The sequence below is a fragment of the Perca fluviatilis genome, chromosome 18, assembly GCF_010015445.1.
Source record: "Perca fluviatilis chromosome 18, GENO_Pfluv_1.0, whole genome shotgun sequence".
NCBI classification, from domain to species: Eukaryota; Metazoa; Chordata; class Actinopteri; order Perciformes; family Percidae; genus Perca; species Perca fluviatilis.
The window spans coordinates 19061745-19076487 of record NC_053129.1 but is presented as its reverse complement, the minus strand read 5'-3'; the positions used below and the strand labels follow the sequence as shown (position 1 = coordinate 19076487).

General features: G+C 39.9%; 1 protein-coding gene across 2 annotated transcripts; it reads right to left on the bottom strand.

The window, feature by feature from the left end:
• Positions 1-5: 5 nt before the first annotated feature.
• si:ch211-203k16.3 (angiopoietin-related protein 7) lies at positions 6-5819 on the bottom strand. 2 transcript variants are annotated; one of them, XM_039781706.1, is made up of 9 exons: positions 5680-5819; positions 4958-5222; positions 3708-3923; positions 2608-2727; positions 2386-2500; positions 2124-2261; positions 1673-1889; positions 1329-1524; positions 6-937 (listed from the first exon to the last, which is right to left on the bottom strand). In XM_039781706.1, the coding sequence occupies exons 2-9, from the start codon at positions 5111-5113 to the stop codon at positions 791-793; spliced, it is 1305 nt and encodes a 434-aa protein (XP_039637640.1). In that variant the 5' UTR covers positions 5114-5222; positions 5680-5819; the 3' UTR covers positions 6-790. The 2 variants fall into 2 exon arrangements, with proteins under 2 accessions (XP_039637640.1, XP_039637639.1); XM_039781705.1 differs by having other exon boundaries at positions 4958-5207.
• Positions 5820-14743: the final 8924 nt, after the last annotated feature.

Genomic DNA, 14743 nt, shown 5'->3' with positions numbered 1-14743 from the left:
TCACATTTTGTATATATAGTGTTTATTGTACAGTCCATACAGTATGTATGTACACACATCTTCTCTGCCTGACCCTAGACTGTGATACAGTAGCACTTTTTAAATCAAAGGGTTATTATATCTAATATAATTCTGTGTTCTTATGTTCTGACTTGTTATATTAATAAAACCCCTTTTTATTTCAATAAAACTTTTACACAGTGGATTAAACTCATAGTTGGCTGCAATTCAAAATGAACAAAATTGGATAACAGAGTAATCATAAATATGCAATAAGCACACATTCTTGATCATCACATGATCTTCCTGCCAGTTGCACAAGCCTCTTCTGTGAGCCCCATACACTCGTCTGTCAACCCATACGAATGTACCTTGTTTTTGGCTGGGTTGCTAATAGTGTGTACTGTAAGTGTAACAAACTAAAGGTACAAAATAGAAGTAGAAAATATGGAAAAACTCTCTTCCCTGTGACTGAATGAAAAATGTCCGTGTCCCAAAAAGAACTCCACAGTACGAAGTTTGTTTTTTCAAAAATATACAGCAGATAATGAGTCCAGAGTATTGAGGATATCGAGCTTACCGGCCACATTTGCACATACAGTGGTTCAAAAATAGCAGGAGAGAGGCCATTGTTGTTGACATAAGAGACAGCATTCAGTCCTTCTTGATGAGCTCTGTCAATAAAAACATCACTGGATGTCATCATCACCCTGGTGTCCCAGTGAGAGGCCCATGTGGGCTACTGTTGGGAATCTTCCTGTGTTCTAACCAATGTCATGGTTACATTGGGTCATGGTGACACCCGAGTTCGGAAAGAGCGTGGTCGGATCATCATGCTGACTTTGCGTAGGGAGTAATAGTCAGAGTCTCTCCAGGAGTACCAAACAATCCCATCAGGACCCAGCGGCCCCTGGCCTTTAGGGGTGTAATGGCCTCCCTGCAGGATCAGGAAGTAGTAAACAATCTCACAACTTTAAAGCTATAGTGCGTAGTTTCTATCTCCCCTGTGAGGAATTCTAAGTAATGATGCAGCTGCTTTTAGCCAAGGAGGACACAGAGGATTAAAAAAACATGGACTCTTCAGAAGAGGTAATAATATCTTCTCTCGTTTTTCTACGCGCGAAAGTCGCCGGACGACACCAGTTTCTGAACATAGCCATACCGAGAAATACAGAGAGAGTTTTGTGAAGCTGATAGTCTTAATTAGCTTTATTTCAACTCATTTGGCTATGGCTTGAATGTAACGGACGTTCATTAATATGAAAAAGTCACGCACTAAAGCTGAAAGTCATGGAAGTCATGGCTATCTGTGTATACCCTATACTTACCCTGTAGTAGACGCCATTAAGGTTGGCGTAGAAGCACTGGTTGTACCACCAACCGCCGTGGGAGATCTCAGCACAGATGTTGCCACTGTCTGGCGTGCTGAAGCCCTGCTTGTCATGGTACCAGCTGAAAGAGTCCTGCACTGTCCCACTGAAGCCTGACACATGGAGCCGGTACTGATGCTCCTCATCTTCCACACTGCCCACACACACACACATACACATACATGCAGAGGAACAGTAGGGAAATGATGCAAGAGGTAGAGATGCTTGGGCATGTTTTCCAATAACACACAAGTAAGTGCATGTGTTTGTCAACTGTTTGTGCACTTGTGCGTGCCACCGACCTGAAGCTCTGGTAGAGGGCGTGTTTGTGGTTGTTGCTCCAGTCCTCCAGGTCAATGCGGAGGCTGTAGTCTCCCTGGGTGCTCAGGTCATGTATGTGGTTATTGCCCAGCCAGAACTCTGAGTGCAGGTCACCAAAGCCGTCCCTGTAGTCCCTCCAGTTACGGTCAAAGCTCAATGAGCCATCAGCACGCCGCTGAATCACAGTCCAGCCACCACCTGAGGTATAAAGAAGGTATGGCTATTGGAAGGGAAAGCATATGTGATGTCTAATGGGTTATTATACTTGTTCCTATCTGGCAAAAGGAGGAATACAGGTAGAGTGCAACACATCAAACTTGGAGTTGATACAGGTTGTGTTTTGTACATTGATTGAACTGGATTGAAATTCAGATGGAATACAGCGGCAGCTTGCCAACTTTCTACCCATGTATGATTGTGTATGCAACTCACCATCTGTGTCCATATCACAGTAGACCTCCACAGGCATGCCGGCCATTGATGGCACCACTGTGTAGAGACCTGATCTCCTCACTCCATTGTAGTGGATGGAAGCACAGTCTATGGGACAGTTCCTCACATGCTGAATCTCTGAGGGAAGAAAATGTGAGACAGGATGGATTAGGAGTAAATCGACAAGGGGAGATTGGCGCCCTCTGCTGGGAGATCATCGCAGGTGAGACTACATCTACTGTATGTTTCTGAGAGAGTGTACCTGGGTGCAGAGCTTCTTGAGCACTCATCAGTGGGCTGGGACGGACGATGTTGACCGAGCACCCGGGGCTTCTTTTTACTTTATCCACCAAAAGTGTCACATTATGGAGTTGGTTCTTAACAGAAATACAGTAAAAATTAAAACAAGCAGTGCACATAGTGATGTTCTAATGTTTCTGTGCCTTAAACACTGAAAGTGAAATAGTACCACTCATGGGTATACCTGGAGGTCTAAGATCAGAGTGCCCTGTAGGTGCAGCAGGGTGGTGGCTTCAGCATAGTGATGCTCCAACTCGTGAAAACGCTGCTCCAAGGAGTTATTCAAGTGGTTCTTCCCTTCACTCTGACACCGTACATGAATAATATCCAATTATACACACATACAAAAACATAGGCAATAACTGAGAACTGTGTAAGGAACCCTTTAAAATGGTGTAAAAGATCTTAGAACTTGACAGCCACTAGGCCTATACGTGAAATTTTTCTCCCTGTGCCGTATAGACAAAAAGCATGAGCCCTCTCTTATAAACTTAAAGCCAGACACTTCAGTGTGTGGTCTATTCCTAGCCTGGACATGGAGGATAACACTAACTCCCATTACCACAAACCCTGGAGCCCTCTCTGCCGTGCCCAGTTCTCATGTACAACACACACAACACATGAACCCTGTCCACCACCTTTGGCCACTGACCGGTCCAGCTGAGAGTTTGTATAGGCTCTCTGCCTGAGACGCATGAAGCAACACGTGGAAGAGTAGGCCAATCCTGTTAGTGACTAAGGTCAAGGACATGCTGGCGGGGGGGGGGGGGAGAAGCCAGCTTGATGATCAGGCACCATGTTACAGTGCAGAACTGTTTCCTGTACAGTGCTAAAATACAGCTCAGGATAGTATTTATAATCGTAGTGACAGTTTCACCAAATTGCAAACCATGATATTTAACAGCTACTCAGAGTATACACAGAACACATGTAAAAAACTTATTTGACCTTGATATTTGAAATATTTATGTCTGAACTGTCTCTCAACCGATAAGGCCCTGAGCAGAGAGAATAAAAAAAAAAGAAGTTCATATTTAACAAAAAGTCTGGCTCTGAAAAGATAGGCCTATAATCACACACACATAGAAGAACAGAATAAGTTTACTTTCCAAATGAGTAAAAAAGTGAGTTCTGTCACATGTCTAGTCTGTAAAAAAAAAGGAGCAGTCACATTGTCACAACATCCGGTGAGCTGCAGGTGGACTAAAGCAAGCGCTCAAAGCAGTTGAAAGGATTGTTGCTGATAGTTGACCCAGCTCTGCTAAGTCGATATGGAGCTCTCACCTGCAGCTCGAGGACTCTGATGCGGTGCCGGTGGTTCCTCAGCTCCTCCTGAAGCTCAGAGATGGTTTCCTTCAGCGCCACGATCTGCTGCTTCCTCTCCTCGTTCTCATGCAGCCAGTAGGAAACCTCGTCCGTGCAGCGAAACATATCCGGGCATTTCTGCTCGTCCAGCTGAGGCAGCGTGGCCACAAGCCGACACATCCCATCCCTCATCACCTGTTAGATGACAAACAACTTCTAACTTCCAAACCTGCTGTTGCTCAACAGTGTCATAATATCTGTTAATAAATAATGTAACTACAGCCTCCAATAGCCCAGTTGTGACAGGGATGTTTTCCTCTGGCAAATCAATTATTTCCACGTGTCGGATTCAAGGTTTAACTGCAGTATATTGAGTCCTGCCAATAGCAGAGTCAGTTTTTATTTTCAATGTCCCCACAAACCAGCCACAAGCTGATTTCATGCTTTCAAACCTTTTGCAGGTCAAATACTTTATTTTGCAGCCAAATTAGTGTTGATATCACGTGTTATGTCATGACTATATACATCTTGGTACATTTCTCAACGGTCAGAGATCTTTACTGTTTGTACCGTGGTAGATATCCCTTTGATATCCCTGTGTGTATGAGGCAAGTGTACAATGTTACAAGTCTATAAACAGGGCTTTTTTAATGGCAATGTTGTATTGAAATACCTTGATTTTATTATTAAATCCACTGTATTAGACAAAAACATACATTCCTATCTGGTTATTCCATTCATAAACTGTTTCTAAACTGATTTTCCAGAAAGTTGTAATCCTGATATATTTCAAAAATGTGGCAACTGCATATACCATGACAGAGGATTTCCAGGATATCCATATCACCTAACCCTGTCTACAATAAAAACATGGATGCCTCTGGTTTTTGGCAGCTGATCATACTAATACAGGGACAGTATTTAAAGACATCATTCTGGACTAGTTGATGGTCATCATTATCATTCTAGGTGATTTTCAGATTACGATTTTAAATAAAAACGTATGATCAGTTTATAAAATACAGTATGATGCCTTCTCCCACCGCTGTCCTGCATGTTTATTTATGTATTTCTGGCAGAGCATTACATTCATGAATTTCTTTCTGATTCCAGCAGAGCTGAGCTACTCTTTCACACAGCTGACACATCTCTGGAGTAAAAGGAGGAAACAAGCTCGAGAACATCACTTTGGCTTGTAGCCTATATTCAGGTATGTTTACAGTAATTACCTGGTTAGTGTACTCCCCACACTGGGATCCCCCGCCATTGCGCTGAGTGGTAGTGTTCAGGTCGTCTGCTTGGGCCTCTGGGAGCAACACGATGAGGATACAGAGAGCAGAGCACACGCTCCAGCCGGGAGGGTTGATTAAGGACAGGAGAGACATTTGTGCCGCCCAGTTAGTCTGTCCCTGCCTTGTCAGTGAGAGCGACGGGACACGGGAGTGTGTGCTTCACCATGTGAGGCTCTGCTGGCTCTTCCTACCAGGAGGGAAACTGAGAAAAATCAGTGTATTATGCTCCTACAATAGAGTTTTGTCTAATTCATTAAGCCACCAAGATGAATTTTGGCACACAATGTTCTCTCTATCTCTTACAGTACACCACCTTTGTCTCAGTACAACTAATAGGACATAAACGAAAGTGAGATTAATGAAGAGGAAGGTGATCCCGTCAGTCTATTACATTAGTTTGTCCTCAGGTAACTTAAACACACACAAGCTTGCGCACGTCACCTGCTCTTAAAGCCAAACCAAGGTTTGGATTTAATTAAGCTTAATTAGAAGGCAGGTAATAGTTATATGGTGTATTCTGTCTAAGTCTCGCTCAAAAACATACACACATATCATGATATCATGACATGTACTGTACCATTGTACTGTCCTTTAGGAGAAAATAGATTTCTTGAGTTACTTTCGTCTTGTAGCAAATGTAGATAAGGTGGTGTACTCACCCCAGTTACAGACCATCTTCTATCCCATTCTCGGCCCATTTCAGGCCGAGGGGTCCTCTCCATTGTCTTCCTATCCTTCTCTATAGCTCCTCCTGTATCGCTCCCTCTCACTCTGTGTGCCTCATGCTCTTCTTCTGTCCCTCCCTCTCTCTCTCTCTCTCCCCCTCAGTGTAGACATCTTAGTCCCATAATCCACCTCTAAGAGGATTCACAACGCCTGAGGGATGAAGGAAGGCAGGCAAATAGGGAAGCAGAATAAAATTATTGGTAAAAGAGAAATAAGAGAAAAGGCCACACAATCTGCTACAAAAAGCTCTAATTTACTAGCAATATCCATTATTCTTTCAAGATTCAACTTGAGCACAAAACATCTTGACATCAAATGCTGTTGCAAAATATACTGAATTGTATTTCATGGTAATATTTGTAATATTGTGAGGAATAACCTGATTATATTATAGACATACAGAGTTCTAAAAACAATAATTAAATATATATTAAACTTAAACTTAAACTTAAACAGAGTCAGTGCAGTTCATTTAATTTTAATTGAAATGGAATGCACACATCAGCAAATTACCAACACACATCAGCACATAAATAAGCATCACCTACAGGCACAATAATCCTGCTCAAAGCTAGTTGTAGTGAAGGCTGATGTGAGTGGAAGTATGAGGGCTGCTGATCCTATTACAGTAGCCAAGCTGCTCTTTACATCTTTATACTCTGGAATATGGCTCAGCATACATGGTCTCTTTGTTAAAAGAAGAAAAAAGCGAAATGTTATTGAAAACCAAATTATTTGTTTTTATAGAATTATAATGTAACAGCTATTCAATAAACTGTTATAAAATTCAAATGCATTTCCTAAAACAACTATCTATCTAACTGTACTATATCAATTCACACTCACACAAAACACTGCCTCAGGGAACTCTCCCGCATCTATCTCTGCAGAGAAGAAAGTCTGGGCAGCCATCTTCCTGCTGTTCTCAAAGGACTCTGCACATCACTAAGGAAAAAAGGGCAATGTTTTACCTGGCTAAAGCATTCCAAATATAATGCATACAATGTCCACATATAAACTCTCAGAAATGTGATATATCCCTCAAAAGAAATGTTTTGCTGTTGCCACATGGTGGCACCATGTAACAACTTAATTACCTGCTGGCACTTGACTATGGTGAGAATAAGCTTCCCTACTGAAGTGCAAAAGAGAGACAATACAGACAACACATAAGTGGACAGAATTAAAAGACAAGAAGAGCTGCTGCTGATTTCTGACAGAAGACATTAAAGCCAGAAAAGAGCAGGAGGCTTAAAGTCTGCTAACCTGATTGGAAGTGGAATCTTGGTGCCAGAGCCAAGCACCCCAAGGCTGTTCAGACATATGGTGCATTTAAAGAGAGAAAGAGCTATCCTCAAGTCCTCACTAAGTTTTAGTTCAGTTCTTATTCTATAAGAAAACTCAATTTACACAACGTTAAGGTGCTAATTAGGCATTTTTGTGTCAGAAAAGAAATCATGATCAATTTGAGCCCATATTACAGCCATTCATCATAAAACATTTCATCAATAAACTCACTGATTTTCAGTGGTGATTCACATTCATGGACATTGTGTTTGATAAACTACTGTTACCCCTGACAGTGTACTTTCTCTGCAGCAACAGATTCCCCTTTAAAGGCTTGTAATAGTAGCACAGGAAGTGTAGAAGCTCTAAAGTAAGCAAACTAACTTATTAATGTCACTTACACAGCAGCTATCTAAAGCTTGCTAACAAACTCTACTGGTCGTATCAGACCAATTAAAGCAGGAAAACCTGCCAGCATTTTGAATTGAACAAGGATGCCTTTATTTATTCATGAATTCAACTTCACATTTGAAAAAAAAAGTGGTATTTCAACTAAGAGACAAATGTCCACCAGGCAGAGTGAAATAATTGTTACTAAAGGGGAAAGCAGCTGTTGCTCTACGCTGACCTGAAATGAGGATGTTGTAGTTACTGACTGAATTTGAATGTAAATAAGTTCTGAGAAATATGTCTGTTTCCTAGAAAAATGAACTACTTTATCCATATACAGTATATGTGTGTATGTGTGTGTGTGTGTGTGTGTGTGTGTGTGTGTGTGTGTGTGTGTGTGTGAGTGTGTACATACAGATGGGTGACATGTTAAAAATAAAAATAAATGAGCAAAGAAACATAAGGAATGCAGATGCTTCCTTACAGGGCACGGGTCACTGGATGGCTTGATTAGTATGAAAATAATGTGAGTCATAATGATGCCTCCGCAGTCAACGCATCGTCACCAGTCTTTATTTGCATCGTTATTTGCAGCTAGTTTTAAAAGTCCAAAATTATAATTTAATGATTTCTTCCTGGAAAGAACTATGTCATTTTGTGATAATTATGAGGAGGCCTTTATTTTAATAGGAAAGCTAGGTGAGAAAAGGGAGAAAGAGGGGGAAGACATGCAAGAAATCATCACAGGTCAGATTCAAACCCTGGACCTCTGCGTCAAGGTATAAACCTCTCAGTATATGTGCGCCTGCTCTACCCACTGATCCAACCCAGCCACACTTCTGAACAAATTTAGGAAATTAGAGACCAAAAGTCATATAATTATGCATACAGCGTGTGTACTCTTTATGTAAAGTTTAATTTGCATGTGCATAAATTCAACAGCTAATTGAACATCTGAGCCTAAAGCAATAAAATACCAATAAAACTAGAGATACTGTAAGCCAATATCTTTTCTTTCTTTTTATGAACATTAAATGAATGGGCTTCTTTGGGGCACTTACAGAAATAAAGTTCACTTTATGCTAACGTCGGTAAATAATTGAGTCAGTGTTCAGAGCTGTAGGCTTTTTTGACATTTGTTATTTTTAAATGTCATGACATGACATTCTTGAAAGAAACAACTTAACTTCCTCATTACCAACACAAAGAGAAAAGGTGTTTTTGTCAGTTAGACACTAGGTTCAAAATACTGAACATATACATACATGTTACTAGACGGATGTATGATTTCAGCCTCTGATCAATGCCAGAAAATGCTTCATATCTGTTCAATATTACAGAAAACCAGATGAATGAGACGTCCTTTCCCGAAAAAAAAGACCCCAGAAGTCTGCACAAGCAGTAATTACACATAGTATATTTACGTTTATTGTTATGCCCTCTAGTGGCCGTAGTAATTATGATGGAGCAAATCAGGAACTAAGATGACGAAGTGTAAGAGCGCCAAACCGCGTAAAAAGGCAGGTTGGTGTGGTGGTTGGGTCAAACAAACACAGGACTTTTACCCAGGAGACTGGCGTTCGTATCCCTTTTGAAAATAAAAATAAACGGAGTTATTTTAATTTTACGTAACAAACGGAACTTTGTGATGTTCTATGTCACCTGCATTATTAAGTCATCTCCGTATGCATGGAAGATGAATTAACCCAACAAATGTACTGATTTTAACCCAAACCACAAACCTTTTTAAACCCAACCAAGTATTTTTTTGTGCCTAAACACAATGTGTTTAAACATTACATTTAGGTATGAGGAAGCCTGTGGGTCATATTTCCTGCCAATGCTAGGGGCGCTAATTTATAAAATTCTCTCTACCTATGTGGTCGCATGGTTTGGAGGACTTATTGAGATTACATTAATGTTTACAGAAAATGCATTGTTTCCAAGAGCCAACAGCACTGTGCTTTTAGTCTCCCTCATACTAAACACACACACACACACACATATACACACACACACACGCACGGAAAAAACATACATTTCAAGGTCTAGCTTGAAGCTTCTGGCTGTAATAAATTTGAGGAGACACCAGACTTCATCACTGTACTCCTCTTTGTATAATGTATTATGGCAACCTTATTACCTGAATGCACTACAGGGACTTGCTAGCCTTGAACTAAAGTTCAGCAGCTTTAGTATCGTCTCCTGAGGTTGACGGGGGCCAATGGATGAGTCAGTTTGTGGTGGTGCTGGTGCATTTTATTTGGTAACTTAATGTGGTACTTTTTTCTGTTACTGACAAGTCGAATACAGGAAAGTCATGACCTGCCATTTTTCTAACCAAGCTTACTGTAAATGCAATATCTCTTTCTGCCATGCTTGTTTTATTTTACAGATAATATAGATCATTTAAACATAACAATGCATCAATGACTTCCTTTTCTACATTATATTCTCCTCCAATGCCTCTCTGAATGATTTAGAAGAAAAACCTGAGGGCTTCACCTTCCTCTGCAGTAAGCACTAATTACAGTGCACTTCAGAAACATCACAGGCCCTCATTTACCATGTTAATGGCGTGTTGGCAGATTCATCAAGCACACGGCTGCTTGTCTCATTGCCTTGCCTGAAGGGTGACCTAACCTTTTGCTTCACATTTGCAGCGTGGAGAAGTATGTAAACTCATGTCTTTTGAATTATACAGAATGCACTATGCATTGAACTCTGGCTATAATCAATTCATGTATTTACAGAGCAATGTTTTGTCAGATATGTCAAAATATGTCATCAAAACACTTCTAACATCTTGGAAATTAACCTTTTCTTATAACATGATACATAATTATTTATTGTATTGGACATATGCATAACAACTAGCCTATGTCAATTATTCTTGTTAACACCTTTTTAAGATGACCGCAAATTTAAACCTGCTTTAATTGTTTTTCTGGCCACTGGAGGCAGTGGGCACAAGCTGTAAACACAACACTGACATGCCTTATGAAGTTGAATTGGCAAACTTGTTGCCAAGACAGTTGAAACAGTTCTCTTTAAACAGCCTATTTACGCATTCCAGCAGATACGGAGCAACATTATTCATTTTGATTCATGACTCTAGCTATGTGGTAGCCTAGAAATCTAGACGCACCCTAGCGGCAGCAAATGTAATTTGCAGCCAGGGTCAGTCTAGCAACTCTCTGTTGGCTTGCGAGCTGGAAAAACCAAATTTTGGTCAGGCCAATCACATCATGTATAGAGTCGGTGGGCGGGCTTAACATAAGGACGGCAGAGTTGCGATGGTTCCGTGTGAATTCCCTGCTACTTGAAAACAAAGAAGATGGCTGCTGCTGCTGGCGAAGTGGGAATTTGAAAGACAACCGTTTATCCCGCCCCTCGGATTGAGCCCTGCCAATGGTGAGTTCCCAGACCCAACATCTTGATGTGGGTCTGGCTTTTCAGGCTAGCTATGTGGTCCAATATTCACTCTTTTAGCTCTGTTTTTTGGTCTCCACCAGCTCCTGATGAAAATATCTTTCTCTTTAGCTGCTAAATGCTCCACTATGTTCAAAAAGCTCTCTTTGCTGGGTGTCATCTGATGCTGGGCAGGTAGCAGTCGGTCGATTTTTAGAGAGTTTTGACAGCGTGAGTCAAAACAGTAAAAAATAAACAAGATTAAACGTTCAATAAGTAAATGGGAAAGTTCAGTAATAATTCGTTGTAGGTTGTCACTATGACTTAAACATACTGCGCATAGTCATTTGATCCATTGTTAATACAAAAATATTGATTAGAGCAGCTTTAAACACAAAACATATAACTAATTTGAATTTTATTGTCAAAGACTTTAAAGAGCAAAAATCATAAAGCTGTAAAGTCAGCCGGACATCTTAGGGTAAAAGCTACTGTAGTCTGTTGTGTTTTACATTAGGGTGACAGATGTATCATAAACCCAGCAGGACTTCCTCCTGCTCTATCCCTCCTTCCACTTATAGTTGTGCTGTTCCTGTCTCCAGAGGACACAGCCGCCTTGACCTCTGCTTCACAGGACAGAAACAGCATTTCACACATAGTGCTCATGCTGATCTGCCAGACGACGGGGGAGTATAAAGTATGTGAGTGTGTGTGTGTGTTTGTGTGGACAGGTTTGACAAACAGTGTGGGCAAGCAACACTGGCTTTACACATCATGTCAACACAGTCATTTTAACTCAGCATCCACAGTGATTGAGTGCACTGAGTAGAGAAAAACACTGGCAAAATTCGGTACAGACAAATAACTAATCAAATGTATTTGATTTTCCTGTTACATGTTAAGTTGTTTAACTTGGACTGGTATCTCCCTGGAGTAAGAGATGGGTCCTTAAGATTAATTGAGTTTTATTTTTAGCATTAAAATCAATGTGTTTTGCAAAGCACTCTTGAAATCTCTCTGAGAAAAGAAAAAAGTAACACAAAACAAAAATTACTACATAATAAATAAAGATCATCAAAGGGGGTCAGATTCTATTTACCGCTGTCAAAATGAATAGATGACTATCATTGATGACTATTTAAAGAGTCTGAATTTCCTTTGATTAATTACTGTTTGCAAAGTAATTTAGCAATGTTTTCCCTATCACTTCTCAAACATAGAAAGGAGAGAATATTCTTTTTTTTCACTGCGAAATTTTTCAAATTTATTTGTTGATTACAGTAAACTCATTTTATCCTAACGTGTTCAGTGAACAAAGCTCCAAAGTTCTGACGAGATAGCAGGTAACACTCCTCCAGCTGTTTTTCATCCTTATTCCAGATGTTCATCATCATATTGTTCCTGTTTAGCCATGCAATTTGCTCTGACATGCACCGAAGCACAAAAAAACAAAGAACTTACACATAATTTAGTTTAGCAGTTGCATCTCTTACAAAGAAACTACCTCAATAAGTCTTTTTGTTCTTTCTTTGGAGTTCTCTGGAAGAAGTGCAAATCAAGAGAAACAGGACAAGAAAGACATTTTTACACAGATTTAGAAAGCAGCAGCTCACGGAGGCAAAGCAAAACGAGACTAAGAGTGTACAGCCATGATAGCAGCTCTGTGAGACTATAATAAGGCAATGCGCTTTGAGCTAAACTGTAATGTTAGAAAGCTAACATTCTGGTGTTTGGCACGTATATTGTTTACTATGTTCATTGTCTTAGTTTAGCATTTTAGCATGCTAACGTTTGCTTATTTGCACTCAACACAAAGTATAGCGGAGGCTGATGGAAATGGCTAATTGGTATTTGGTAATAAAACAAAGTACTGAATATATATTGAAAAAAGGGATCCCCAAAATGATTACAGTTAATCCTGACATATGAACGTCTGTACCAAATGTCAAGGAAATCCATCAATTAATTGTTGAGATATTAAACTCAAAACCACAAATCTTGACCTCATGGTGGCGCTTAAGAAAAAGTCAAGGTATCACAAGATTTAGTAGGTTTCATCCTCTGGGGACCATGAATGTCTGTACAAAATGTCATTGCAATCCATCCAATAGTTGTTGAGATTTCAGTCTGGACCATAGTGGTGCACAGACCAAAATGATAGACAGACATTGCTATTCCCATAGCCACGTGGCTAGCATAGCTAAAAATACAGCACCAATTGGTCCTGAACAACCATACCTTGTTCTCTTACAAATTAGTTATTTTTAACTCCGGCTATTACAAACTCTAATCTAAAATTAGATAAAGACTACTGATTGAATAAAACAACTGTTGTTTTTGTCGCTACTTGATTCCCCTTGTGTCCTCGTACCCTCTGGCCAGCTGTAGCATGGGGACACTTAAAGATCTAACAGCAAAACATGAGCAACACCACACACACAAAAACACACACGCACACATATTCTGCCTGCAAGGGACTCTAAAACACACACACACACTTTGTATGGCCCGGATCACAAAGACAGATAATATTATTGATTTGATAATTGTATAAACGATTATGTTAGACCTCAGGCTCCTCAAGGTTTGAACTACAGCGGTTGAACTGTTGAGTCACAACAAATTAGCCACCTGTTGTTGTAAAATGATGTTACTCCATAGTGTCATGCGCTTATACTCAGCTGAACTCAAAATAATTGGCCTGAATATTTTCGAGCCACAGTAACATATGCTGTATTTGACATTTTTTCATGTATTCACAGCACGTGAAGCTAGTTTCCAGCAGAAGGAAGTGCTGAATGAATGTTTTATGAATGTGGAGCCTCTCTGCGTCCTTCCTCTCTCCCTGCTGATGACGTAAAAAGGGACTGTGGTTTTCCGTCAATTGATTTAATTATTCTGACTCTTTAACTGATTCTCCTGATTATGGAGAAAATATAATGGTCAATCACAGCAACGCACACACACACATTCACTGATGGTGGGGAAAGTAAACCAATGATGTATGATTAAAAAAAGATCACTGTGTCACAGTTTTTAGTTTTTTGATAAAATGAGTCTCAATATTGATTTCAATTGTTTCAAGATCCACAAATAAAAACAAGATTTACAAATGTGTGTGGTGATTTTGAGTAATTTATAGGTATTAAAAACTTATAGAAATGTGCACAAGAAGATTTTCAAAAGCAAATGTTAATGGGTTAATGAGCTTGAAATTGTTAATCTATATTATTCTAGTTGGGTTGCATTTATGTGTAAAATTGTTTCTACTTTATTGGTATAAATTTGTGAACACTCACAAATTGTCCAATAATTGTAAATTCATCATGAATCTGTGTGCTCTGTTCCACTGTCTTTCCTGTGCAGATTTCTATCTTGCTGATGTCACACTGACCTCATTGAGTTTCTGTTTGGTTACTTGATATGCTTGGTGTTGTTTGTCTACTTTTTGTTATGTTCTTGAGCCCCGCAGAGCTGTGACGATGACTCCCACTTGAAGAGGCTTATTTAATCAAGTGTCAAGTAATTGTATTTATTGTGAATGAAAATGCTGAATCACACACTGAACGTGCTAAATCACACTTCAGTGTTTTTCACACTGAATTAGAGCAGCTGTATTAGCAGAAGTGGATTCTCTGCAGGCGCCGAGCATTGCATTGAACATCCTGCTTATTAGCATGACATTGTAGAAATGTGAAAACCTTGTCTTTCCCAGATGTCAGATTTCATAACTTAAAGGGGGGGTGGGGCAGATTGACCAGTGTGCATTTGATGATTGATGCAGTGGGTTTTAAAGTAGTTCTCTTTTCAAAATGATCAACAGATTTTCTCAGTGCAGACAATGACAGTTTGTAGTTACATGTAAAGAGGAATGGCCATTTCTCCTCATTTTCAGTTACCATGCACTTT

What these genes read in the sequence shown, in the direction of transcription:
- si:ch211-203k16.3 (XM_039781706.1), bottom strand. Translation starts at nt 5,113, where the DNA reads ATGTCTCTCCTGTCCTTAATCAACCCTCCCGGCTGGAGCGTGTGCTCT. An exon ending in GTGGGGAGTACACTAACCAG is followed by an intron (nt 3,924 to 4,957) that starts GTAATTACTGTA and finishes GTCATCTAACAG; the next exon opens with GTGATGAGGGATGGGATGTG. An exon ending in CTGTGATATGGACACAGATG is followed by an intron (nt 1,890 to 2,123) that starts GTGAGTTGCATA and finishes TTTATACCTCAG; the next exon opens with GTGGTGGCTGGACTGTGATT.